General features: G+C 38.9%; 3 protein-coding genes across 5 annotated transcripts; all 3 read left to right on the forward strand.

Annotated features, from left to right (window-relative positions):
* Positions 1–469: 469 nt before the first annotated feature.
* On the forward strand, positions 470–3,533 carry LOC121950116 (uncharacterized). Its single transcript, XM_042496033.2, has 2 exons — positions 470–628; positions 1,084–3,533. Exon 2 carries the CDS (start codon positions 1,087–1,089, stop codon positions 2,323–2,325), a length of 1,239 nt encoding a protein of 412 aa, XP_042351967.2. The 5' UTR covers positions 470–628; positions 1,084–1,086; the 3' UTR covers positions 2,326–3,533.
* Positions 2,502–7,201, forward strand: LOC148189206 (uncharacterized). Its single transcript, XM_088080329.1, has 2 exons — positions 2,502–2,580; positions 4,503–7,201. Exon 2 carries the CDS (start codon positions 4,518–4,520, stop codon positions 5,796–5,798), a length of 1,281 nt encoding a protein of 426 aa, XP_087936455.1. The 5' UTR covers positions 2,502–2,580; positions 4,503–4,517; the 3' UTR covers positions 5,799–7,201.
* Positions 7,202–8,507: 1,306 nt separating this feature from the next.
* Positions 8,508–12,133, forward strand: LOC148189207 (uncharacterized). 3 transcript variants are annotated; one of them, XM_088080328.1, is made up of 3 exons: positions 8,508–8,627; positions 9,802–9,814; positions 10,463–12,133. In XM_088080328.1, the coding sequence occupies exons 1-3, from the start codon at positions 8,523–8,525 to the stop codon at positions 11,725–11,727; spliced, it is 1,383 nt and encodes a 460-aa protein (XP_087936454.1). In that variant the 5' UTR covers positions 8,508–8,522; the 3' UTR covers positions 11,728–12,133. The 3 variants fall into 3 exon arrangements, with proteins under 3 accessions (XP_087936454.1, XP_087936453.1, XP_087936452.1); XM_088080327.1 differs by lacking the exon at positions 9,802–9,814 and having other exon boundaries at positions 8,528–8,627; positions 10,443–11,209; positions 11,644–12,133; XM_088080326.1 differs by lacking the exon at positions 9,802–9,814 and having other exon boundaries at positions 8,528–8,627; positions 10,443–12,050.
* The last annotated feature ends 15,731 nt before the right edge of the window (positions 12,134–27,864 follow it).

A 27,864-nucleotide genomic window follows, 5' to 3' on the forward strand; every position in this document is an offset into this window, starting at 1 on the left:
ATATATATATATATATACACACTGTATATATAGACCAGCCATTGCAGATGAAAATGTTGGCATTTTTTGTTTCTGCAAATTTTGTTACATTTGTACAGTATCATATCAATTTTTCTTAAGTGGCATAGCAGTTGTTATTCACTAAGATATCACTGTGTCTTCTGCCAGGTTAGTGCAACAAAAAACAATATTAATAAACTTGTGAATGAATGTGAATGTGAATGAAATGTTTATATAATATATAAAAAATGTTTTTGACACCTCATACAGCTGTACCACCATTGTATTGTGCTCTGCTGGGTGATACCACATCAGCTACCTGAGTATATTATTAATCTTACAATATATTTGTAAATATTAACCAATGACAGGTTGGACAGTCAGCAACCACCGTCACCAAACAGGGAGTCAGGTTGCAGCATGCAGGGAAGGGGTGAGGCAATTTCACACTTCATTTCATTAAAGGTACAGTCACTGTACCAACCTCATCCACATTATAATGTCACTAGTACAAGACAATGTACGCCTTTAAAAAACTCTCAACAGAGCTGCCTTTTTCATTCCTGACTTCCTTATAGTGTTGTTGGTGATCTATTGCTGCACTGCTTCAGGAATCTACAATCTACAGGTATGAGAATACATTCATTTTCTAGATGTCCTTGGTGAAACCAGTAATGTTTGGTGAAACTAATAATGTTACTGGAGACAGAGACAGAAGGGCAGACTGCGCATTAAAACACCTGAGGCAAAATGGTAAAAAAAAAAACTGAAAGTAGGATTTGTTACAGGACAAAGTGTAGTTTGACTGCATAGGCCATCCACTGGGACAAAATTACAATTACACTGAATAAAAACTATAAATACTTTATACAAATAGATTTTACAGGTGTTAAAATTTTGATTAATAATGTAACCTCAATCTGTCGTCCATACTCTTGGGTTGTAAATTGGGTCAAAGTTCCCTCTCACGTACTGATAGGGGTTGTAGATAAATTTACTTTTAAATACATTTGTAGATGCACCATAACAATAAATAGTGTCTTTGTAAGGTGTTTGATTTTCTCACCTATGTCTTCTCTTTAGATAATGGAGCCAATGAATTCACTTGAGACTGCAGACACTCAGTCACAGCCTGCTGTCCCACTGTCTCCCTCGGTTTATGTTCCTCCATCACTGAGAGATGGTGAGTGTTACCATGTCTTCATCAGCTACAGCAGCACTGACTACCAGTGGACCCACTCCCTCATCAACCAGCTGGAGTCCTGCAGCCTGCAGGTCTGCTACCATGAGCGAGACTTCACTCCTGGCCGCACCGTGTTGGAAAACATGTCCGACTGCATCCAGGAGAGCCAGAAGGTCCTCCTGGTTCTCAGCCCGGAGTTTGTGAGGAGCCGCTGGTGTCTCCTGGAGGCCAACATGTCTCTGTTTAGAGACTGTCTGGAGAGGAAACCCATTGTCCCAGTGTTGCTGGAGCCAGGAGTCCCTGTTCCTCTTCACCTATGCCACCTAACCTATCTGGAGGCCAACGACCCTGACTTTAAGAACAAGCTGCTCAAGGTGCTCTGCACCCCCAACCAGCAGCTTCAAGGGTCCACTGTGGTGCCCTTCCAGCCTCCCTCTATCTACAATGGGAAGGCCCTGCAGCCTCTGATTGCTGTCAATGATGAGAGACTCAACAAATGGGATTGTGGCCAGTTCAGTGACATGGAGGTGCCAGATCAACTGCGTCTGATCATTGAGGACCAAGAGAAGTACAGAGAGGCTGTGAGGATGATCAACAGCGTCTCTGAGAATAAAGTGAACCCACTCTGGGATCTAGCACTGCTGTTTCTTTTGTTTATCAGTTCTCTGTTGCTATATGCTTTGGTGATCATACGTTTAATCGAAACCAAGAATAAAACTCCTCTGGCAGTCACTCTTTCTTGTGTCTGCTGTGTTTTATTAGGGTTGATTATTCAGATTAGTTTATGGAAAAGGGATCAAGTTAAGTATATTGTGAGGAAGATGCAGAAAGCTATAGGCCAGGCAAACCTAATCCTCTGTGAGGAGAAAGTGTTAATGGGCTGTCGGTCCAATTCTAAAATCTATCTGGTGTATGTTTCTTTGGACGGTTGCAAACATGAGTTTGCAGAAACATTTTCTGAGCAGGTTGGCGCTGAGGATATGTTTCAAAGAGCTCTAATGTTCTTCTCATCAGGTTACGCCTGCTGCCTCGCTAAAAGACACTTTCCCTTTCCACAGCCCAGCTCCACTGGTCACCTGGAGGGAGGGGTGTGTTTCTGTCAGTACGTCTCTCAGCAGCTGAGAACAGATCAGTGGGAATAGTCTTTACTATTTGATAAAAACTCACACGGTCAACAACAGGTGTCTGGACTAATATAGTAACTGAGAGCCAGTTACTTCATTCATGGTTGAAGCCCCTCAGACATTCAGGACAGACACTGTCCCTTTAAAAAACCCTAAGCACAAAAGGGAGGAAGTTTTTCTCCCTGTTTCCTGAAATTACTTTCAGTTCTTGCTCATGCAAGCAGTGCGATCACTCTTCATTATGATTCCTTAAATTTGCTGTATCATGAGCAGGTATGAATTTATTGCTGTTTACTGTTATTGCCCTTTTGAGCATGATTATAGTAGCTATTCTTAGAGACGCAGGATTCTAGTGTTGATTTTAAGCCAATTCAGTTGAAGTGTGAAAGCTTACACATCCTTAAGCTTTTTTCTTTCATCAGTGTAACTCTCTGTTAAAAATATCAGTCTGTTATGTACACATTTCATGTTTTTTTTTTAACTTCATGCATCTTTATAACTATCACTAACTTCGTGCTTTAGTTTATTTGATGATTGCATATTTGTAGCAGCATTTTGAATGCTGATTATACTACAGTGAGAGATGCCATGTCACACTTTAAAGATTCAAGGTACTGTCATTCCTTAAATCAACTCAAAATCTTTGCTGTTTATGTTTCATTGTACAATATTTTTTTATTATTTGTAATCATCATTTTAGTGACAGTACTCATGTTTACTGCAAACCTGAACTAGTTTGAGAATCCTTTTACATCCGGGAGGATCAAGATGACTTTGAGAAGCTTATATGTGTCTTGAGATTGACTGTATTTGTTATGTGAATGAACCACAAAGGATTTAAATGTAGTTAGGGTCAGGAATAACAAATTGTTTTTCATTTCACTGTGGATTTACATGTAAGAAGTGGACCTTTTCAAAAGGCAGACACTAAACAACCAGTGAGAGAAGGACACTTTTTAAAAAAAAGTTGATGATTCCACTTCAGTAGGGAGTGATGTGCTTTTCAAAACTGAACACTTTTAGATGAATAAAACCTATTAACTCCTGTTGTCAAAGATGCATGCTAATCAAATATCAGCGTTGACATGAAATGACATTAGAGTTTTTCACCTTCTGAACTAAAGTAATTCGAGTATGTCTACACTTTGTGTGTCATGTACATTCTGATTCTATCTTACTCTAAAACACAGAGCTTTGGAAAGAACAATAAATCCATTTAAAATAAACTATAATGACTTTACTTCATTTACACAGGTTTAAATTATATTCCAATTCATCATTCAAAGTCAAATATTGCTGAACTTTGAACTTTAAGGAGTTATGCTGAGCAGCAGCAGCATCATTGAGCATTGAGTAGCATGACCTCTAAACAGAACATATACTGTATACGTATAACCAGCACTGTTAAAAGACGGGCACTCGAGATAAGTGTCACCAATTCAGTATCTGCCCAAATGTCTCCCCTCCTGTCCCTGATTATGACAATGAGTATTGACCCAAAAAAAGTGTTTTTGCAGAAAATTATGATATCAAAGTGAAGTTGACCTTTGACATTTTGGATAAAAAAATGTCAGCACTTCATAATTAGACGTTCATGTGAAATTTTGTCATAATTAGAGCTTGAATTCTTGAGCTCTGCCTTACAAAATCTTTTTTGAGGTCAAAGTGACATATGCCCACCAAAATCTAATCAGTTCCCTCTTGGGTCCAAGTGGACGTTTGTGCCAAATTTGAGGAAACCCCCTCAAGGCCTTCTTGAGATAATGCTTTAACAAGAATAAGACATACGCAAGGGCACAGTGACCTTGCCCCATGACCATCAAAATCTTATCAGTTCATTGAAAGGTCCAAGTGAACTTTTGTCGAGGTTGGAGACATCCCCCCAAGCCGTTCTTGAGATATCACATTTACAATAATGAGAGGCCACAGTTACATTGACCTTTGTCCTATGACCACAAAATCTTATCAGTTCATCACTGACTCTACATGGGCATTTGCGCCAAATTTACAGAAATTCCATTCCCATTATTGAGATATTACATTCACAAGAATGGAATGAAGAGACAGATGGACAACCCAAAAATGTAATACCACTGAACAGGACTTTCAGTGGTGCGGAGGGATGAAAACAGTACCATGTGAAATCTTTGAAAAAGATGCCTATATTTCTAAATCATGTTTTCTTCTCTGTTCAGTTTTTTTCATAGAATATGGAGCCAATGAATTCACTTGAGACTGCAGACACTCAGTCACAGCCTGCTGTCCCACTGTCTCCCTCGGTTTATGTTCCTCCATCACTGAGAGATGGTGAGTGTTACCATGTCTTCATCAGCTACAGCAGCACTGACTACCAGTGGACCCACTCCCTCATCAACCAGCTGGAGTCCTGCAGCCTGCAGGTCTGCTACCATGAGCGAGACTTCACTCCTGGCCGCACCGTGTTGGAAAACATGTCCGACTGCATCCAGGAGAGCCAGAAGGTCCTCCTGGTTCTCAGCCCGGAGTTTGTGAGGAGCCGCTGGTGTCTCCTGGAGGCCAACATGTCTCTGTTTAGAGACTGTCTGGAGAGGAAACCCATTGTCCCAGTGTTGCTGGAGCCAGGAGTCCCTGTTCCTCTCCACATCTGCCACCTCACCTATCTGGAGGCCAACGACCCTGACTTTAAGAACAAGCTGCTCAAGGTGCTCTGCACCCCCAACCAGCAGCTTCAAGGGTCCACTGTGGTGCCCTTCCAGCCTCCCTCTATCTACAATGGGAAGGCCCTGCAGCCTCTGATTGCTGTCAATGATGAGAGACTCAACAAATGGGATTGTGGCCAGTTCAGTGACATGGAGGTGCCAGATCAACTGCGTCTGATCATTGAGGACCAAGAGAAGTACAGAGACGCTGTGAGGATGATCAACAGCGTCTCTGAGAATAAAGTGTGGTTTCGCCCACTCTGGCTTAGAGTGCTGATGTACATTGCTAGTATTATATATTTTTTAACCCTGACAGCATTTTCTACATATATGATGGCTATATTTTTATATCCCTCTGGAAAGTTTATGTGTGAAAAGGGGAGCATAGGACTATACGTGCTCACTATTTCTAGTTTCTATTGTGTTCCAGTTGGCTTGTTTGTTCACATTTGTCTCTGGATGAATGATGATGAAAAATACATTATGAGGGAGATGCAGAAAGCTATAGGCCAGGCAAATCTAATCCTCTGTGAGGAGAAAGTGTTAATGGGCTGTCGGTCCAATTCTAAAATCTATCTGGTGTATGTTTCTCTGGATGGTTGCAAACATGAGTTTGCAGAAACATTTTCTGAGCAGGTTGGCGCTGAGGATATGTTTCAAAGAGCTCTAATGTTCTTCTCATCAGGTTACGCCTGCTGCCTCGCTAAAAGACACTTTCCCTTTCCACAGCCCAGCTCCACTGGTCACCTGGAGGGAGGGGTGTGTTTCTGTCAGTACGTCTCTCAGCAGCTGAGAACAGATCAGTGGGAATAGTAATGTCCACATGTGTTTCTCTCACGTTTGATAAAAAACTCATTCAACATGAAGTTTCTGAACTGATAGAGCCAGTGAGAGCCATTAAATGCAGTTACTTCATTCATGTTGGAAGCTCCTGTGAACAGCCTGCTGAGAAAATGGTTTGGTCTCTATAACTAAGTTTCCCATTCATGACAACTGTACAGAAAGTGTATTTTTACCCATTTAGATTTTGTCAAACAAAATCCTGCCACTTTTACATTACTTTACTTTATTTTACTTTATTTCCACTGAAGAAATATGACCAACATTAAATCAGCTTTGTCTCCACCTGACCTAAAAGGGTTTATTCATTCCTCAATCTTTTCGCACCTGGACTATTTCAGTATTCATGTGCCTCAATAATTTCTGCTACTGCCCAAAAATTATCTGTATTGTAACTACATTTATTTATTGTTTTATTGTAATGCATTTCGTGAAGCACTTTGTAACCTTGTGTAGATACGTGCAAATAATGTTATATATATTATTAATACATTAAAGTCATGTTTCATTACTGGTGTGGCTGCTTTGAGTGACAGGCTGTTTGCTGAGCATCACCTTGCACTCTTGGTAAGGTCCACCCCTCTCTTCTCCCCATCTCCACCCTCTTGTCCAAATTCACTCACGTCAGGTCATTTCTGGCTCCAACAATCCAAGAAGACGGTGGCCAAACGCCAAACTTTAGGCTTCGAAACAGGAGTCCACAAACTAATGGGTGACATTATGGTGACCACATCCATTGTTTTCATACAGTCTATGATACATGGGAATCCTTAGATTTTATTGAGTCATGCTGATATACTATACTTTTCCACCTCACTGAACAAGCTGAGGTAAGACCACTATTTCCTTCAGGGTTTGGGTCCAGTATGAAGGCAGCAGAAAAAGTGATAACCATTAAAAGACACATACTCAAGTGAGTTCTAAATTCCGTCCTGGTTTCTATTCTATGCTCTTCATCAGAATGTATCATGTACAGAGTCTGTCTGCATGGGTGCTTTTTAAAAAATTTTATTCACACATTCCTGTGTTATGATGTCTTTTGAGAGAAAACTGGTGAGGTGTATTATGCTCTGTTTGTATGGGTCTTATCTTGAGGTCAGAGGTCTAGGGATGATTACGTCTCGGAGTCAGATGAGTAGAATATTGATACTAGGCTTACATGATATGGACTGTGGCCCTTGGGGGTTATTTTTGTGATTAAATATAATAGGTAAGGAATGTTCACTGATGAATGTGTAGATGCTTGTACCTATATATGAGACATGCATGAGTTGTAAGGGAGAGATTCACATTGGTCCCGAATCTTCTCCCAGGCAGACCATGGTGCCTGGTGGATGCTGAACTTTGTTGTAATAAATTAATTCTTATGCAACCAAGTCGGTGTCAGCGGCGGTTCCTTCATCAACTACACATCATTGCTACTTAAGAAACAACGACACTGGCAAATACATAAACATCCAATTTAATATGATCAAAACTTAGAGGGGCTCTATGCAAAATTCCAAGCCTATGATTTGTCTGCACACTGTTCTCAACATGGAAGTGGCTGAGCCGGTGGCTAGCAGCTAATGGCGCTAACTCCTTAAACAGGGATAAACAATGGCAACAGCACTGATAAAGTTATTGTTGTTACCCAGGGTGGATTATGAGTGTGGGCGCTATGCACAAAGATGCTCTCCCAATATCGGCAGTAACTGGGGTATGGGAGCAATGCAAAATGGCAGCAAAGAGCCAGCCAATGGGATATACACATGCATTAGCTTGCATGCACGGCCAGACAGATTTACCACAACAAACCACAGAGAAGCTCAGCTTAAAAAAACTCAAGGGGGAGATTCTCTGCTCATGATGGCATTAGTCCACTATATTTTTACAAAGCATATAGTGGTTTGCTGCTTACCTGACATCAAACAGAACTGTCAACTCCATATATTCTGTAACTACTGTATAAGAGCAATGCAAAATGGCAGTGAAGAGCTAACCTGTGGGATATACACATGCACTAAAATGTTAACATGGCCTACAGAGAAGCTCGGATTACAACACACACGGGGGGAGTGTGATTTCATTCAATTCTCAGGCCACTATTACTCCACTCTATTCTTACATAGTAAATACAGGTTTGTCACTTGCCTGATATCAGACCGAACTGTCAACTTCTTAAACTGTATTTTCATTGTGTCCCCTCTAACCGATTTACTTATCGGAGCAGGATTTGATTTTCCCTAACAAGTCACCAGAGACCAAAATATCTGCCTGAATATAATGTCATTTTAAGTCCACAGTGATACATAGTCATGCAAGCATACCTGTTTTGTTGGGGTTCTGAGAGTGGAGCGGAAAAAAGTAGGATGAAACAACAATGTTGGGTGATATTGATAACACATGTCAATTTAGAACAGCCTCAATATTTCTAAACCGAGGTAAGTTTTCTGCTTTATTAATGTTGTGAATGTGAGCCTTTAAGATTAAATGACATTCTGCATCTCAGAACAATCTCCCATGTCTGTTACTCTCTTTGAACATGCACATTGTCTACACTATTTGATAAAAAAAAAAACCCAGTAAACATGACCCAACTTGACTACTAGCAACTGAGAGCCATTAAAGGGACAGTTACTTCATTCATGGTTGAAGCGCCTCAGACATTCAGAATGGACGCTGTCCCTTTAAAAAAATTGAGGCAGAACAGGGAGGATGTTCTTCACTCTCTTTTTCCTGAGTTTACTTTCGGTTCTTGCTCATGCACACAGTGTGATCATTCGTCATTATATTTGCTTGAATTTACTTGATCATGAACAGGTATGGCTTACATTATTATGCACTGTTTGTTGTCCTTTTAGCATGATTACGGTAGTTATTATGGCAGTAGGATTCGATTGTTGTTCTTACAAAACTGGAGGTACGAAAGCTTACATGTCCTCAGGCTTTTTCTTTCATGAGCTAACTTCACTAATAAACATTTTAATCCATTATGTAGACAATCCATGTAATTTTCTTTTACATCATGGATCTTTACTCTCAGAAATTTACATCATGGATCTTTACTCTCAGAAATGTCATACTTTAGATCATTTGACTCCTCCCTTTGCAGAAATAGCAACTTACTCTTTATTTGCAGCAGCACTGAGTTGTTTGAATACTAGTTATTCTAAAGTGAGTGATGTTACAACACACACTTTAAATTTGGGAGACTGTTATACTCAAAACTCAATTAAAAATCTTTGCTGTATGCTTCATTTTACAATATATTATGTCGTGTAGTAATAATTTTACTAAGAGAACTCATGTTTGCTGCAAACCTAAAAATGAGTTTCAGGATGACTTTGTGAAGTATACTTTTTTGAAATTGACTGAATTTAACATGAACGGTGAATCTGAACAAGATCTACTGATGATGGTCAAAAAAGTAGTGTTTTGTTCTCAACTACATATATGGACTGGACTTGCCATGAGTCTAAATCACCTGTGAAAAAAAGACGTTTGCCAAAAATGTGTTTTACTTGATTATTCTCTTCATGATGTGCTTTAAAACCCATAAAATTATATTTTTAAATATAGTTAAAAAAACATATATAAGTGTTGCAGCTTGAGCCACTCCATGTCAGAACAGGATCCTTTCAAACTTCCCTCTTTCATTCCTTTAACCACCTTCTTGAAAAGGTTGGCTTTACCACATTTGCAAATATCCAAAAACCTGTTGATATCCAAGTATTTTTAAAGTAGGTATGCTTCTCTTTTAGAACAGAAATGTGCACTTTACTTTTAGTTATGCATCTCTACAACAGCCCTTTAAACTGTTGGTTAATTGGTTTGTTTAACACATAAATGAAAACTCACTTTGCTGTCTGAAACAGACAAGAGACCACGTGTCTCAAACTACAGTAGCGCATATTTCATATGTATACATGTCCAGAGAAAACTCCTAAAACCTAAATAATATCAGCATATCTTACATGTCTAAGGGGGCTTTCAGATTAGGGACCCGGGCTCAGTTCCAAGGAAACTTGACCCCAAAGTCCAGTTTGTTTGATTTGTGTGAATACTATTTACAGTCCACTTGAAAAGGTCAGTATGGTACACATCAGGTGTGAACACCAATTGTACCAACACACAGATGTGGAAGTGCTATTTAATGCAAATACAAGTTTTTAACCACTTATGAAAGAGTCTCAGTTTAACACTGATGCCTCTATATCAGAGGGCAGTCCCACATCTGCTGCCGCCTTTAGTCAGCAGTCCGGTGGCTTCCCTTCAGCTCCACCGTTCTCACTGAGTTGAAAGAGGGACAATTGTACTTGGGCATGGTAAAAATCACTTGTACCTAATATTGGAACACGCTAATCCGAAAAAGCTACATTCAGAAAAAGGCCTCACTTAAAATATCCAAATGGAATATACAGTTTACGCAAACTGTTGTTAAATTCCAAATATCATCATATTCTGAAAAGTTATGGAACATTAGTGTGCATGTAAACATAGTCATTGAGTGTTGGGATGACCTCTAAATATGCTTTAAATGGAATTTTCATTATTGCTATTGTAAAAAATTACAGGTGTATCAAATCTTTAAAAAAGGTGCCAACATTTCTGAATCATGTTTTCTTCTCTGTTCAGTTTTTTCATGGAATACGGAGCCAATGAACTGCAGACTGCAGACACTCAGTCACAGCCTGCTGTCCCACTGTCTCCCTCGGTTTATGTTCCTCCATCACTGAGAGATGGTGAGTGTTACCATGTCTTCATCAGCTACAGCAGCACTGACTACCAGTGGACCCACTCCCTCATCAACCAGCTGGAGTCCTGCAGCCTGCAGGTCTGCTACCATGAGCGAGACTTCACTCCTGGCCGCACCGTGTTGGAAAACATGTCTGACTGCATCCAGGAGAGCCAGAAGGTCCTCCTGGTTCTCAGCCCGGAGTTTGTGAGGAGCCGCTGGTGTCTCCTGGAGGCCAACATGTCTCTGTTTAGAGACTGTCTGGAGAGGAAACCCATTGTCCCAGTGTTGCTGGAGCCAGGAGTCCCTGTTCCTCTCCACATCTGCCACCTCACCTATCTGGAGGCCAACGACCCTGACTTTAAGAACAAGCTGCTCAAGGTGCTCTGCACCCCCAACCAGCAGCTTCAAGGGTCCACTGTGGTGCCCTTCCAGCCTCCCTCTATCTACAATGGGAAGGCCCTGCAGCCTCTGATTGCTGTCAATGATGAGGACCTCAGCGAATGGAATTGTGGTCGGTTCAGTGACATGGAGGTGCCAGATCAACTGCGTCTGATCATTGAGGACCAAGAGAAGTACAGAGAGGCTGTGAGGATGATCAACGGTGTCTCTGAGAATAAAGCATGGTCACGCTCACTCTGGTCTAGACTGCTGGCGTACATTGAAGGTGTGCTAATTCTTTTATTTGTGATAGGCCTTTCTACATTATCATTAATAATTTTTGTTTTTCACCACCCCGACCCCAACAAGGAAATCACAGTATGGGTCATCAGTATTTGTAGTATCTGGTGTGTTCCATTGGGATGGTTAATTCACATTTGTCTCTGGAAGAAGGATGAAAAGAAGCGCATTATGAGGGAGATGCGGAAAGCTATAGGCCAGGCAAACCTAATCCTCTGTGAGGAGAAAGTGTTAATGGGCTGTCGGTCCAATACAAAGAAAATCTATCTGGTGTATGTTTCTCTGGATGGTTGCAAACATGAGTTTGCAGAAACATTTTCTGAGCAGGTTGGCGCTGAGGATATGATTCAAAGAGCTATAATGTTCTTCTCATCAGGTTACGCCTGCTGCCTCGCTAAAAGACACTTTCCCTTTCCACAGCCCAGCTCCACTAGTCACCTGGAGGGAGGGGTGTGTTTCTGTCAGTACGTCTCTCAGCAGCTGAGAACAGATCAGTGGGAATAGCAGTACCAGTACAACCTGTATTTTATAACTCCATCAATGCTTTAAGACAAACAATTTGTCTTAGGATTTCTCTATAATGAAGAACCCAAGTTTTTTAAAGAATCTCAGGCAATTCATTCCCTGTTTATGGCATATATTTTTCCATACTTGTTTTCAACAATAAGAAGAGCCACAACACAGACAAGGAGACAAATACATTTGCATTTTACCATTTTATATAATTATACTTTAACAACTAGTGCTACATGTATGTTTATGTTTGGCCATTTGCATGCTCTTTCAGTTGTTAACACTTCAATAAAATAAATAACATCACAAGCATAGCATTTGTTTCCTCATGCTATTTATATAACTTATAAAATATATCCCAGAATAAATGTTTGAATGGTAACAGTGACTGAAAATATTTATCCTTGTCTGGAAAACTCATTCGAATAACACTTGTTGCCTTTACAGTCAGGGTACAAAATATAAACTTAATGCTATTATCTATTGCATGCTGTCATTGTCTATCTATTGTCTGTTGTCCGCCCGCTGTTTACATTCATGTAACTTATCCCTCCACCACTAAGTGTTGCGGTGTCTTTCAGCTCAGCCTGTTCCACCAGTAGAGACCAGAGACTGAGGTCTGTGGTGCGTGCTGTGCACCACATACAATTAGTTTAACCCTTTAACACCCTGATCATCATCAAGTTTTCTTGTGCTGTGTTTAGACACCTTTCAGAAGCACTGAAACCTGCGCAATGAGCAACTTGGAAAGAAAGGTCCTGCAAATTGAAAAAAAAATGGTATAAGGCACTAAGAAATCCACCTGAAAATTAGCTGGGGGGATTATATTGTATTATCAAAAAACAGGGAAAATTGTCCACAAAATTTAGTTTATAAATCTAATCATTATATATTTAGAGTTATTCCACAAAACAAAACCATGTTGTAGCACTTTCTTAAGGTCATTTTCATGTTTGTTTTTGTTTTTTTGCTTATTTTCAGGTAATTTTCTTGTAACCTTTTGTAAATTTCTTGCTAATCTTTTGGTAATTTTTTGTTAAATTGTTCATTGCCTTCTTCCTTTCATGCCTTTGAAAGAAATCCAGCAAATTGCTCAGGTTTCAAAGAGTTAATAGAAAGAGGAGTGCCTATATGTATGATGTTATTAAAAAACATTACTTTGGGATTTCTTAACACTTGATGTACCAGTGATACCGCCCAAGCCTAGTATGAAGCGTATGTATATGCCTGTAGTTGTCTGGTTGAAGGGAGCATAATTCTAAAATAATTGTAATAATGTGGCACACAGAGAATCAACAAATGTTCTTTGAACCACAAAGTCAGATTATGTGTCTCTTAGAAATTTTAGCAGTAACAATTTAGAGATTTATGAAAGATTGATTTTTGATGCCAAATGATATTAATTTAAAAATTTAATAGCTTATTTTACACAGTTGCCTTTGGGTTTACTCTTAGCAAATAAGAATGGTTATGAGTGAAGTACAGAGTCCTCATTCAATCTAATTTTTCAAGCTGTGGCAGAAGCATCATAAATCTAACTAGTTATATAATGTTTTAATAAAAGTCAGGTGTGGAGCGTAAGAAGGCCCTTTTCCACTGATGACACTTTATCAGAAACAAAGACCTGTTTGAGATGTGAGCGCTGCCATGTACCACAGAAGAAGAATCAATATTTGCTGTCCTTTACGACATCCAGGGATGGGATTCAGGATATGAAACAGAGACATGACACAGTTGCCTGAGGGGTCTGTAGCAACAAATCCTAACAAACAGTAAAAAGACACTGCTGGGGATATCAGCAAAGACTGCATGTCAGTGGTTGATGTCTGGGTCACTCTGAGCACATTAAATTCTAATTGTGCCTGACGAGAGGTGGAAATGTCCTCTTGCTACAATTCAATTAAAACTGAATTAGGATGGATTAAGCATGCATGTCTCAGGTTAAAAAAAAAAGCCTTGCTGCAAAGTAATCATGTTGTGCACACGCATGATGACAGCGTAGTGTGGTGGGATAATTGCTCACTGAAGCGGCGGTCATAACGGGGAACAATCTTTCAAATTCTCAACAGTGACTTCCACACTGATTTAGCTCAATCATCCCAACCCCTGTCACATCTATTAAAGCTTAACTTCTTTTTTCAAATCACAGTATGTAAATGTGTGCACATGCATGTGCAGGTGTGTTCAGTTATTTCCTAATTTATGGCAGCTATTACTGCACTCAAATCACAGTATTGTAAATGCGCCTGTTCTCAAGTGCAATGATCCCTAGGTGCTGAAAATTGCACAGTTTTGTAAATTAGCTTTCAAAACTGCCTCATGCTATGCCGTCTGTCACACTATGGCATGTTTTGAATCGCAATTTAAGTTAACCCTTTAAAGCACTCACTAAGAAAAAAGAAGCAATGCAAAAATGTTTTAAGAGAAAAAGTTGAGCGCACATTAACTGGGCTAGCAGCTTTTCTGCAAAAAGCAGAAATCACCCGGTCTGCTTGTTTTGGAGAGGAAGAGACCTACAGTTAATTATGCTCCCGGTAAAACTCCTAAGTAAAACAAACTGAAAGAATCCTAACTGGAAGGTTCAGCTGGTTTCAATCCACACTATTAGATGCTACTAAATACAACACACTGTTCCTTTAATTATCAAATATTCACTTGATGTGGACTTGAAAGGTGGTTAGTAAAGGTTTCCTCCATCATAGAGGTGGTCGGCTTTATTTCTTAAAGTAATATATTATCCAATTACATTTAAAAAGAAATTATATTAACTCCCAGGGCTAAGAGTTGGTTACTTGGTTACTGACTTAATGAAGCATAATTACAAGTGGGTGCTGTCTCAGATAAGTAATAAGAAAGTAGTCATAGTGTTACTAAATTAAACTGCCACCTGCCCAGAGAACTACAAAGGAAATGTGATACATACTCTAAAGGTGCAGAGAAAGTAATAACTTTCAAAGTGTCTATGACAAATCCCAGTCACCCTGATCATAGGAAGTAGACAAAAACAAATGAACTGAGTTGCAAAAACGATGAAGCTTTTCAGACTGCTGGGGAACAAGTGTAAAAACCAGAGAGGAAGTCACCACTTCCTGCCAAGAAACTGTTTGTCAAACAGCCTCCTGTAACACCACAACTTATCATTTCAATGCTTTCGTGTATAGTGTTCATTAGTGAACTGCAGAGGTGCCAGACAGGAGAATTATAATAAGTCTCACCAGTTGGGTCACCAACTGACAAGAGTACCAATAATGTGGAACCAAGACCTCTAGCTTATGATTTTTTTAACCTTTATCTAAATATACTATAGTATGAAGGATTTTCCTAAAAGACAACATATAGACTCATTCATATGTAATCCCTCTGTCATCAGTTATGACCCAGAAGTGTGTGGCTGTGTATTTATCTGCAGAGACTCCGCCTGTATTTTCTATTTTTTGCTCTTATTTTCTGTGTTCGGTACGTTTATGGGCATGTACCTCACAGTGCTCAGGTGAAGGCAAGTCTTTATAAAAAGGTAGCAACTAGGGATGCACAGTATTGGAGTTTTTGCAGATATCTGATATGCTTATATATAACAACTCATATGGCCAATATCACCATGTTTGCTGATTCTGATATTTCATTTTAAAGCCAATATCTTCCGATACCGTTGATGTGCAGATATTATCGTGCGTTTCTAAGCAGGTGCTAGACTGTAAGCAATAGGCTTCAATAGCCATCAATCCTGAATAGTCTTATTTCTTATTGTCAAGCATGTCATTTGCCAAAATAAGCAGCAAGCATGTTTTTGACATAGAATTGACAACATAAAAAAATCTATAAATTTGCTTCAAAATCAGAATGAAACACACATGCAATGATAGAAAATTAATTCTGTGATACCTTTTCCCCAAATAACATTAAAATGGTACTGCTGGAGATCTCTTTAAATCAAGTATGTGGAAATAACTGAAGGCAAAAAGCCTGTGACATGGACTTCAAAACCCCTTGATATGAAAACCCATCAAGAAAAGTTAAATGGCAATAAAGTCCAATTAGCATTTAAAACATTTATTTTAATCAATATATTTGCCTGTAGAAATACAGTTGCAGCCCCACACTTCACGACGGCGAGCTTATTTGTGTCTCCTCGTTATATTGTTTGGTGCTGGAATGTGAGGACAAACACGATAAGTGGTCTCCTGAGGAAACACGTCCCGTCAGCTGAGACAAGAATAGGAGCCACTCCATTTGAGCCGTGTTGTATGGAGCTGCCTGTCTCGGCATGATAGGCAAAGGGAGGAGATAAGTGCCAACAAAGATTGTTTTTGAATTCCATGAATTTTAATTTGGCTTTAATAAACTTTTCAGAAAATGTCTGTCTATTTGTAAAAAAAAAAAAAAAAAAGTATTATTTTATTTATCTACTGTTGATATTTTGTATGTTTTTATGTATTTATTTTTTTTTACCTTAAACCTTTATTATTATTATTATCATTATTATCATTGTTGTTATTATTATTATTATTATTTAAAGAATGGTTGGTGATAGATGCTCATTTTCCTCACAGAATCACTGACCATAATATTGCCTTGGTAAAGAGGCCACTGAGGGTTAAGCATTGACAATGTATGTGCATCCAGATGTGAAGGTTCTCGGTTAGGTTGTGTGTTTTGTGTGTTAAATGTGTCCATAGCATTGCCGTCTGTACTCCATAAATCTTAATTATTATAGAACATGTATTGTGGCTTTTTAGTCAATAATCTGAGGTTCAATCAGCAGCACGGTCAAATATCTGATACAGAGTAGATGTTAACTGTTAACAAGTCAACTGGGCAAACCAAACCCAGACCTCCTTTGAAAAATAAATCTCTTACATCTCATCTCACAAACTTGGGACATCGCTGGCAAGACCTGGAAAGAAAACTGTAATTTAAAGAGACAGAGAGGGATGACAGCTTTAAGCTCTTCAGTTAAAGGAATAGTTTGGATTTTTTGAATTTGGGTTTTATGGGGTGCTCATTTATGTGTGCGGTTTGACGTACAGTGGATGTCAGTCGGCACACCCTCAGTTTGGAGAAGCAGGCGTGGAGTCTGACAGAAGTTAAGTAATCTACTGCTGTGGATGGGGGTCAGCAACAAAACATATTTAAGCCACCTAAAACGCATAAAAAAATGTTAAAAAATTTAAAAATCGATATTAGTCTAAGCATATGCTATATTGAGAGTATTTTCACCACTTTAACTTTCCATCAGACAGCTCATTCCGACAGAGAAGCCGTGAACGGCTTCACTTTGCCAGCTATACTCTATACTATAGCCACCAGACTGCACTGACAAAAGCAGCCATTTTAGCTCGCTGAACATGGAAAGTGCTGTTTGATCAGTTAGTGTTTTTGTGTGATTTTGGTGAATCCAAACTGCACCTTTTAAAAACCAAAGTCACACAAGAATGCAGACAAACTAACCAATGAAGGCAGTAGACCAGCAGCTCTTGTGTTCAGTATTGTTATATCACTCTTGTTCTCAATTAAAAGAGAGCAGCATCACGGCTCGTTTTGCTGTCAAAGCAGTGAATATGCTTTAATTTTTTGTTCTTAGGTGGCTAAATTACGTTTGTCATTGCTTAGCTACCACGTCAGACTCCAGCCTGCTTCTCCAAACTGGGGCCATGCTGACTGACATTTACTGTATGAAACATACTGTCTATAAGCATACAAATCTACTTCAAAATTGTGAACCATCCCTTTAACACTGGGGCGCTGGAGGTCCATGCAGTGACAGATCTATTCCACGCTGGCAGTGACCTCACACAGTTGCTCACTCTGCGAGGCTCAGTTAGCGGTGACTGTAATCTGAATGAACGGGTACGTTTCAGCACTTGCCAGCTATCAACCTTGCACGTGCCAAACATGCATCCAAGAATAAGAACATGAATTCTGGCCAGCTCGCTTGGAGCAAAAAGTAAAAACAGACACATGTTTGATGTGCAAAGTATGTGGATACAGAATGCATTAGTTGGAGTGAAGAGGATGGTGGGATGATATTGAAGAGTTCAGATGTACGTGGAGATGATAACATCACTTCTCTGGCTTCTTGCTGAAATTCAAGTGCTTTAAATCCATTTAATTTACTATTATTCCACATAAGGGAAAAAAATGTGTATCTTAAATCTTGGATACATCATTCCGTCTAATAGTGACTCCTTAATGCACTGTTTAAATTTTATAGATGCTGAGATGGCGAAGCCCACTATTTATGACTCTTAAACAGCTCACAGACACTTGCTATCTAAGATGTGTACAGATTCAGATGCTGTATAAATCACAATAAAAAGGCAAACTGTCCAGTTTTTGCCTGTTACATGGATTTATCAGCACCTAATGGAAATTTAGCAGCCCTAAAAAAACAAGTAAACCCCTCAGAATCTAAGGTTTCATGTAAACTTGGTATTTCAAATATTCTGTTTAATGTGCTTTCAGAAAAGTAGCCATCAATTATTGAAAATATACATTTCTTTAGAGACTGTATTCCTTTTGCTTTTTGCTGTCTTCTTGCTTTATGAGCTCTCCCACAACACCAAGCCCTTGTACAGTCCCACAGAGCAGCCTAACAGTTGCAATAAAGTACATTTCATCAGTTTTTCCATGCCATTTTTTTTTTTTGGGGCAGGCATGCAATGTCAAGAGGTTACATGGCTGCCATGGCTCACAAGCTACATTCTGCAGGAATTGTTTTGGCGAGGATGAGAGTCCAACTCAGTGTGGTTAGACCAACAGTGTAAAGAAGAAATTTTCAAACTCCCCTGGCACTCACTGAAGAGCCTGCTGATCCAGCAGCAAGCCAAGCTGCTGCAGATCTTAATGGCAGACACTTCAAAGGAACATCATGATCAGTTATACAACATATCCCTCTTTATGATAGCTGAGTGCTATAGGGTGAGACAAAGCAATAATGGTAAAGCCACTGGGTCGAAGTGATGCCGTGCCCGCCCAAGAAGGCAGCTCAGCACGAAGGAAAATCACAAATCTTCATCTAGACTCAGAGAGCTAAAATGTACCTTGTATTTCTCTGTCAGGATTCTATCTATTCTTAAACCGTTGAGCACCCTGCCATCGGGAAACAATTGCAGACAACGCTCATTTGGAATGCTGATGTAGAAACAGAAACAATATTGATTCTTGCTTGTCAGCTGACTCTGGCAACTCTGCTGGCAGACAAAAGGGATGTGAAAGTTTTAAAATAAACTGTGCATTTTTTCCTTTTTTAACTAAACTATCACATGTAATGTAACACTTTTAGGATCATTTTGAACACTTGCCTTATTATTATTATTATTATTTGTTATTCACAAATTATCATTTTATATGATGCTGACATATTCAAGTTTAGTTTAGTTTAGTTTAGTGTATTTACCTTCAATCATAAAACCAAAGAAATGCATCAAAGATATTTAACATTAGTTTGGTCAAGCATATTTACTTTAAATCATAAAACCAAAGAATGGCATCAAAGATAAGGTTTCTGTAAATTTGAAATCTAAAAATAAAGAAAGAAATTGATGACAACTACACAGGTGACTGCCTGCTACACCCCTGCTCGGCCCACATCTCGGCCCAACTGATGGAATAAATGTTGGCGTCCATTTCTGCAAACCGTGGATGAGTTACATTTGTAGATTATTTACATTACATGAATTCTACACACATTCACGATTTTACAATTTTTATTTCACAATACATTTACATTAAATGATACGATACATATGAAACTTAAGAAATGTGTGCATAAGTGCCAAAATTTTCTGCTGGCAACAGGGCTGCAAATGTACAGAAATCCAGGTCCCCCTCATAATGAATTGTATAAACTTTGTTGAACCTGCTTCCATCACCAGTCCATAAATGTTATCCTATTGTTTGGCTTTTGTCCAAATAATCACAGCTGTACCTTAGGTACGTACAGCCTCACAAAGCTGCTAACGTGACTGTAGAGTTGTTATCCCATAGCTAATTCCTCTTTAAGACAATAACGGGGAGTTCTTCTCCTCTAAGGAACATGTGGGGTGTAAATACTGTGCAGTTTCCTCTGTGAACCGGATTTCTGGGTCATTCCTTGACGGAAAGCAGATTGGCCGAGGGCACAGCGGCTGCTTTTCCATTCACTGGGACCAGCCTGGGTCTAGTCAGCCTCACACCAATATGTTTACAATGTTCACACAAACCCCTGCTCTGCTCTATGTTCTGTATTAGAAAGCATGTCTGCATAAACCAGTAGTTTAGTACATGGATTAGTCTTTTGCTTACAGGCAGAAGAGTGACGCTGGTCAGGACCATTATAGGCTGAACATTGTCCAAGATACAATTCAATCCCTGGAAGATGCAGTAAGTGATAGTGCAGTTACATTTAAATCCTAGTACATTTAAAATGAAGAGATGAGCTGGTAAATTAAAACAACACACCACCAAGCTCTAACAAAGTCACCAAAGACCCAAAGGCCCACTGGGTGCTTTTTGACTTATGTGCTGCTGAAATATGACTCACATGTTTCACATGTTGTACAGATGTACAAAGAGCAAACAGGGCTATTTCCTCTGTGGCTTTTTTTTCTTTTGCCTTAAAAGGAAAGAGACTACAAAAAAACATAAACACAGTGTCTGTGTCAACACCATCTGTTTATAAAAGTGACTGTTTGCCATCAACTGTTCAATTAAAGTAGCTGACCCAAAAAAAACCAACAAATTTTGGCGTAAAGAGAGACACCTGAATGGAGTTGATCTGAGAAAAGACAAATGGCACACTTATTAATGAAATAAGCCTTGAACATAGATTATGTTGTGCCTTAATAACTAAAGGAATACTTAAACATTTTGGGAAATACAGTACACGAAATACAATACTTTATTGCAAGGAGTTTAAATAAGAAATTTGATACTTCTCTTATATCTAAAAAACACTAAAGCCAGCAGCTAATCAGCTATTCCTTCTTTACTCCGATTCATTTACTGACTTAACTGCTTTGCATTTCGCTTTGCACTTGCACACTGCTGCACCTCTTTTATTTCCTTAATTTGATGCATTTAATACACTATCTTAAGCCTCATTTTTTATCAATATTATCTCAGTGGGTTTTATTTTCCATCTTATGCTATGCATTCTGTGCATTCAATTTATATCCTTACTTTTACTAGTATTATAAAGTGGGTTTCATCCAGGTGAAGATGCATTCTATGTATTCTATTCTGATCACCTTTTTTATTTTTACATGCAGGTTTTATTATGCCTTTATGTCTTTATGTCTTTTCCTGTGAAGAACTTCATGCATGTAATTTCTTTGTTGAAAAGCACGTTGGGCTGCATTTCTTGTATGAAAAGTGCTGTACAAAAAAAAAATTATTTTATCACTATTATTATTATCATTAACAATAATAATAATATTACTTTCTTTTTAATAAAACAACCAACAAAGTGCACAATAGGAGAACAGAAGTGAGCTCCATACTGAGACTCTTTCAAGAGAGAAGTTTGAAGGTTTCCTGTTCCAAATTTCCTGTTTTCGTGGTATATAGAAATAAATAGGTCTTCTAGTTTCATGTGATACCAGTCTTGTCACTCCAGCTTTACAAACCAGAGAGACCTGAATGTTGGCGAGCGATTAATGCAGTTTTTAAAAAAAAAAACAACCAAAAAAAGATATGTATGGACTGTAACGGCATCGTGATTAACGCTGACAGCCCTACTTTACCAAAAATCATTCCATGACCTGAGTGACTGATGAGTGTTTTAACAATACCATGTTTTCCATGCATAAATATAGTAAAAAGTGAGAATAAATTTTAAAAAATTGCAGTGTTTCCTACAGAATGAGAGTGTGTGTAGCTGACAATCATTCTGTTTTTTGCGGGTCTGTGAACGCAACCCGGGGGAAAAGTTCTGCACGACTTCTTTTTTTCCACAGCAGCAGTTTGTGACTCGTGGGGTGGATACTTGATCTGTAGATCTGTTCAGAGCTGATCAGATCATACTGATGGATGAGAGGAGCACCTGCTGCGAGTGAATACAAACTTTTAGACGCAGCAGAATGAAGGGTCAAGTTTCACTTTCAATGCGCCTGACGTTTTGCTACTCCATCTGTGACCAGAGTACACTCTGCTTTCCAAGAGTATGGTGAAAATCTTTTTGAGTTAGAAGACATTTGAATCATGGCGAGGTGTCACAAATTAATAAATGTTTGGAAACCTCATATAGTAAAACATTCACACGGGACGTTTAAAACATTGTCAGTATACAGAATATAAGGCTTTGTAAACACTGACATTCTTGTTTGTTGATAATGTTTAATACCTTTTATGTGATGGCTTCTCTGACCACAATCCTGCCTTTAAACATTCTGTATTACAACGGCCCCGTAAGTATTTCTAAAAGTCTACAACTCCATGTAAGACTCCAGCTCTTGAAAAAAATCCTTCACATATCTTGGATTGGTTCCATATGAGCTAATCCTTATGTATATATAAACACTCTCATACTGTATGCAGTATAGGGATAAACGCTCAGACATTCTGCTGGCACGCAGAACCACTCTAATATTTATCTCAGCTAGCATGGCATACAGCTTACAACACAGCATGTCAATCAAACACCGCACGAGACAGAATGAAAGAGATTGAAGACTGTAATTGGGTAAAAGGCCAAGCTGGAGTGCTCTTGTGTGCCATTATCAGCAAGGTGGCCCCAAACTCAGACACGTCTATTTCTGTTTGCTCTTCAGCTCTCTCAACAGGGAAGGATAAGTCACCAACAGCTTTTGATTCTGCGCAACGTGCAACTAAAATAAAGCAGGAATTTAAAGCTCTTTGTTTTTTTTTAATCTGCTTTTAATTAAGTATAAATATTAAGCATCCTGTTTTGGATTGTGCATGTTATATTGCACGTATCATGTAACTGAGGCCACCCATTAAATATACACAAAGACTATAACTTCTGTTTTACGGTGACAGGTCCCATTTAGCTGTGTAATACTACTGCACCGCTTTGGTGTTTTTTTCTCACCATTTTTGCAAACGTGAGGATTTATGTGCCCATTAAAACACCCAGATTTATTTCAACTTCTGGTCTTTGAAATTTGCCAAAGCCTTAGTTACTAAGGAAACTAAAAAATGGCCTACAGGAAAACAATCATCAATCTGTTAGGGGTTACTATGTTTTTTTGTCCTGGCCTGATCTGCTGCAGAGTTAAGGCAGGAAGCTACTGTATGGCTGTCTCTAGAGAGAGATGTGACTCAATACTCTCTCTGAGCTACAAGCTGAAAATTTATATTGAAGCTGACATTTGCTAAATGGCAACATCTGTTATGTATTTGGAGGCTTGCCAAAATAAAAAAACAATGAAAGGAACTGGTAATTTTATTCAATTCTAATTTTCTGATTAAAAAAAACGTATTTCTGCAACTTAAACTATAACTGTTGAGACAGTATTCGCGATGCACACACCAGCCTTTTGTGCGATTTGTACCATAACTGTGTGGGATGCATGGACCCATCTGTTTCCCCTTGAGATAGTGATTTTAAGAATGTAAACAAAGACAAGATGTAATAAGGATACGTTAGCCAATTTTCAACCAGCTGTATCATAACAATGGGGATACTATGTGTAAATGAACTGTGGGAAACTTCCCTCAATCTTACCAGCACCTAGATCACCTTGCTCATCTCCCAGAGCTGCTCTAACTACAGATTATACTTTCACATTTTTGTATTCCTGCCACCATGGACACAAAAAGTGTAGAAGCAGACTGAGAGAAAGTCATCTCTCTCACTCACTGCCTATTTCTTGACTGTTTTCAGCAACATTTGTTTACTGTTTAGCTGTAATTCAAACCAACTGGCTGCCATATTGTTTCTTGTAGAAAAACAAAGACATTCCGATCCCAAGTCGTCACATATTGCTACTTTGCAGTGGACATCCGCACCTACATATGACATTCTAGGTATCCTTCTGTGTCTGCTGTTGACATTACATTAACAGTAACACTGACTTGTCAATTATAAAGTGTTAGATTAGGTTCAGATTACAGTAAGTGTCAGGATTACATCTCGTTACTTATAAGGTAAATCGCGTCTTCACGTATAATGAATCAAATAAATGAATAAAGTGGATTATTTATAAATTTGCCCTTACAAGAAGGAAGAAGTCACATTGTGATCAGCTATCTGCGGCGATTTGTGGGTTTGTCTTGTACTGCTGGAAACAGAATGTGGCTGCAGCTATACATGTCTCGGAAAAAACGGCCACGCTCGCATTACGTCACCCAACAGCAGGAGCATTTATTATTTTTGTCTTTCTACTTCATAGACAGCCCCGTTTTATGAAAAGACCATCTTTCTAGCTGTGAAACACTTCCTGAAGTTATGCTCCCTCTAAAATCTAAAAAAAATCAGCATCATGCATACACCTATGTATGGTTTGAAATGGGGCTGATTTTATGTATCTTTTATTTATTAATTAATCCTTTCCTTTTTTAAAAAAAAGAAACAACTTTGCTGTAACATGTGCCCTGACTGACAGACAGCGTCTCAGAAAAGCAAACAAATAAGACCATATAGAGGAAAATGAGAGAGGACAAAAAATAGTGTGTCAGACAGACATTTTTGCTTGATAAATCTTTTCATCAGTCCAGTTGCCGCTGTGCCAAATTAATGGACAGGATCAGAGCACAACCCAGATGCTCCCCCAGAGGTTTGGTGTTATTAAGTCACAGTGTGAGCATTCAAAGACACGGCAGTGAGAACATTGCTGTCTACTCTCCTGACAGATGATAAGTCGTGTCGATGCCTCCGAGTTTCCCATAAGCTCTGATTGCAGGACACGCATGCACACACAGGAACCACCACATGCACATCTGCACAGAAAAATAAGCTGCACACCTTTAGAATTTCCACTCAGATAATTAATCTTAATATAAATAACTTTACTGTTTATATTGGAAGTATGTTTCTCATCAGAACTGTATGCATATCCTTTTCAAATGTCTTTCATCTACTGTTGGATGCAGGATTTCCTAATATGGATCACAAACACGGGTGTAACATTACACTATCAGGAACAACCTGCGAGGGATCAAATGTTGCAGGAATAATTTTATCTCCAATTTTTGCTCCAAAGATCAAGGCTCTGCCTCTTCCTCTTTGGGTGATGTAAGGATGCCTTTGTTCAAGAAAAACCTTTCAATCTTCAAACAGCCTTGGCTTTTTGATGGATACTAACTGACTACAGCAGCGGTTTCAAAGCATTTCCAGGGAAATATAATGGCAGTTTGAATCACACAGAGGACCTCAAAGCAGATGTTCGTGAAGATAAAAGCACAAATGACCTGACTGCGCAGCCACACTGAAGAAAAGACTGTATATACATACTATACTTTCTTATAATACCACTGCACACGCTGTGGAAGTGGGTCAAGTGCAATATATCAGACAATTAAAACCTGAAATTGCAGTTAATCCAGATTATTTATTATATTTCTTGTAGCAATAAATCAGAATAAGTACTTACATTTGCCACGTGGGAGATGCCCTTGTGAGCTACAGCACATCAAACATAAGATAAACCTTTTAAAGAGACGGCTGTCTGATTTATGTTTGATATGCAGTATGTTTAATGGGAGAACACTACAGTTTGGCAGTATTTCATTGCTCATTTTATCTCTTTCTCTAAAGCTGTCTCAATAACATTTTCCGAACAATATTTTAGTAGAACATATACACTTAAGCGTCACAGTCGAGATTTTGCTCTTTCTTAACTTGTGATTTGGTTTTTTTTTTTGTTTTTTTGGTGTATTCCGTAAACATATTCATCAAACCAGTTTTCTTGTCAGTCTCACAGTGTTGTGTTGAGTTGCAGGAGCACTCTGTATTCATAGTGTTCAGTTTTCTACAAACTCTCCTGTCATTTCAGACCCTGCTGCTCCTGCCCTGTAATAACCCTAGTGTTCCTGCTATACCCCATTACCTGGCCTTCCTCACCCACCTGCATACCCACTTCTCCTTCTGAGCAGTAGCATATGCATCGAGACGTTTCCATGCACACCCTGCCAGATTGTTTAATGTGCTTTAGTCTTAGTGTTCAGTCAATTTCCTCTCCCTTAGTTTTCCTTGGGTGCTTTTCATTGTGCTAACTTATGCTTCCTCACGTGCTCTCTCCACCAGTGACTTGAAAATAGTTCCCCCTTCAGTATCATGGAAGATCTTCCAAATTCTTAAATGCACTTTGTGAAGGTGGAAGAATGTAGAGAGGAGGCTTTCGGAGGAGCTTATAGTGAGGAAACACAGGCGTATCCTACATGGAGCGCAGAAGGAAGCATGTATCTGCTCACAGACAAGAGGTTTGTGCTTGTTACAACACAAGGTGTAAACATCAATGGTGTCCTCATTGGCTTAGTTGTAATGTTAGTTAGCTCAGCAGATGCACATTTCCTTCTATGCACTGATATGTTTGGCGGGTGTAGTTTGGTAGAAAGAAAATAGCTCCAACATCCAACTGCTTTCAACAAGGTCTGTGGATTATCTCCAGTAACCAGGTCAAGATTTCTGGAAAGAGACATTACTATTGATTAAAAAAAAACCGAAATGTATATTACGCTTTTAATGCTACAACAAACAACACCCGCCAACAAAATTACCACACAGTATGCAACGTGCATCCACTCAGCACAAGATGTAAACATCCTCCTGTCTGCTGACGGTAGATGCAAGCTTCCATCTGCAAGGTGATAAAGTTGGCAGGTGTAGTTTGGTGGGAAGAAAATAGTTCCTACAGGAAACTGTTCACAATAAGGTCTGTGGATTTTTTGAGTGCCTGGGTCATGAGATCTGGAAAGAGACATTGCTGTTGAGTTTTCCAAATGTATTTTTTGGTACTTCGAGGGATATGGGATATGAATGTCTACCATTAAATATAAATTTAACTTAAAGTCGTGTTACGCAGTGGGTGTAAAGTCAATGTCAGGCAGTCATCAAAATCTGAAAGATTCATCCACTGGGGGCCATGAATGTCTCTAAAAAATGCCATGACAATCTGTCCAGTAGTTATGGTGAGAAAAGGTGGACTGACAGACAGACTCACAGACCAGACCAGAGACATGGAGCTTACATGGCTAACAATACATTTGTTAATAAAGCTTTAAGTACAGAGTGCTACAAAGGATGCTAAATAATATTATAGCATTTATTGTAGTAATAATTTCTGCTCCTTGCTGTTCATTTTAGTGACTAACACATGTATAGTTTTAAAGTCTCACTTTGAAGATGTTGTTTGAGGAAAAGGCAGATAAAGAACGAAACAAAAATACCGTGTATGATTATTGTGAATCATATATATTACAAAATACACTTATAGTATACTTTAAGTTATATAATAAAGCAATGGATTGTACAATAAGAACCAAAATGTAATGAGACGTGTAGAGAAATCTGTTGATGTGACACTAATGGCCCAGGGATCTTGCATAAGACTGGATCAAACTGTCTGTGTGAGAGCAGAACAGCCGGTCATTACGCAGGACGAGTGGATCTGACCACTGAGGAAATGGTCTTGAACATTTCTATGACTCATTAAGAATGCAGGAGCCATTAGGTTCAGCCTGGCTATTTTTGTTTGAACAAATTATCTAGAGCACTGGGTTTTTTTTGGAGGGGGGGAAAAAACTCATGTTTTTATTTTCTGTGGATAAAGAAATGATTTCATATCAAAGTGACAATATTACAAGAATGTGATAAGACTTGTTCAGAGGTTCCCATTACACAGAGATCATTTCTCCTATGTTGTTCACTTGAATCAGGTCTAAGTAGGTTTCATGTGAAGAACGCTGCACAACAAATGAAGAGCCATCCTTATCTTATAACGGAGTAAAATCATTTCGCTTTTCAACACATGTTGCACAATTACGGTAAAATGACTCCGACAAAATTGTGTTAGAAAGAAACACATCACAGGTCCATCGGGTCTTTGTTAGTTTGTTTGGGAAGTGGAGAAAAATCATCTAACAATATCTGCCTAATTTCTATGAGGAGGTTTAAGGGCCAGGTCATAACAAGATTTGCATTTATTTACACTAACCACAGATACAAGCAGTCATTGAATGTAATTCAGT

Source organism: Plectropomus leopardus, chromosome 7, assembly GCF_026936395.1.
Source record: "Plectropomus leopardus strain MGB_pleo_1.0 chromosome 7, ASM2693639v1, whole genome shotgun sequence".
NCBI classification, from domain to species: Eukaryota; Metazoa; Chordata; class Actinopteri; order Perciformes; family Serranidae; genus Plectropomus; species Plectropomus leopardus.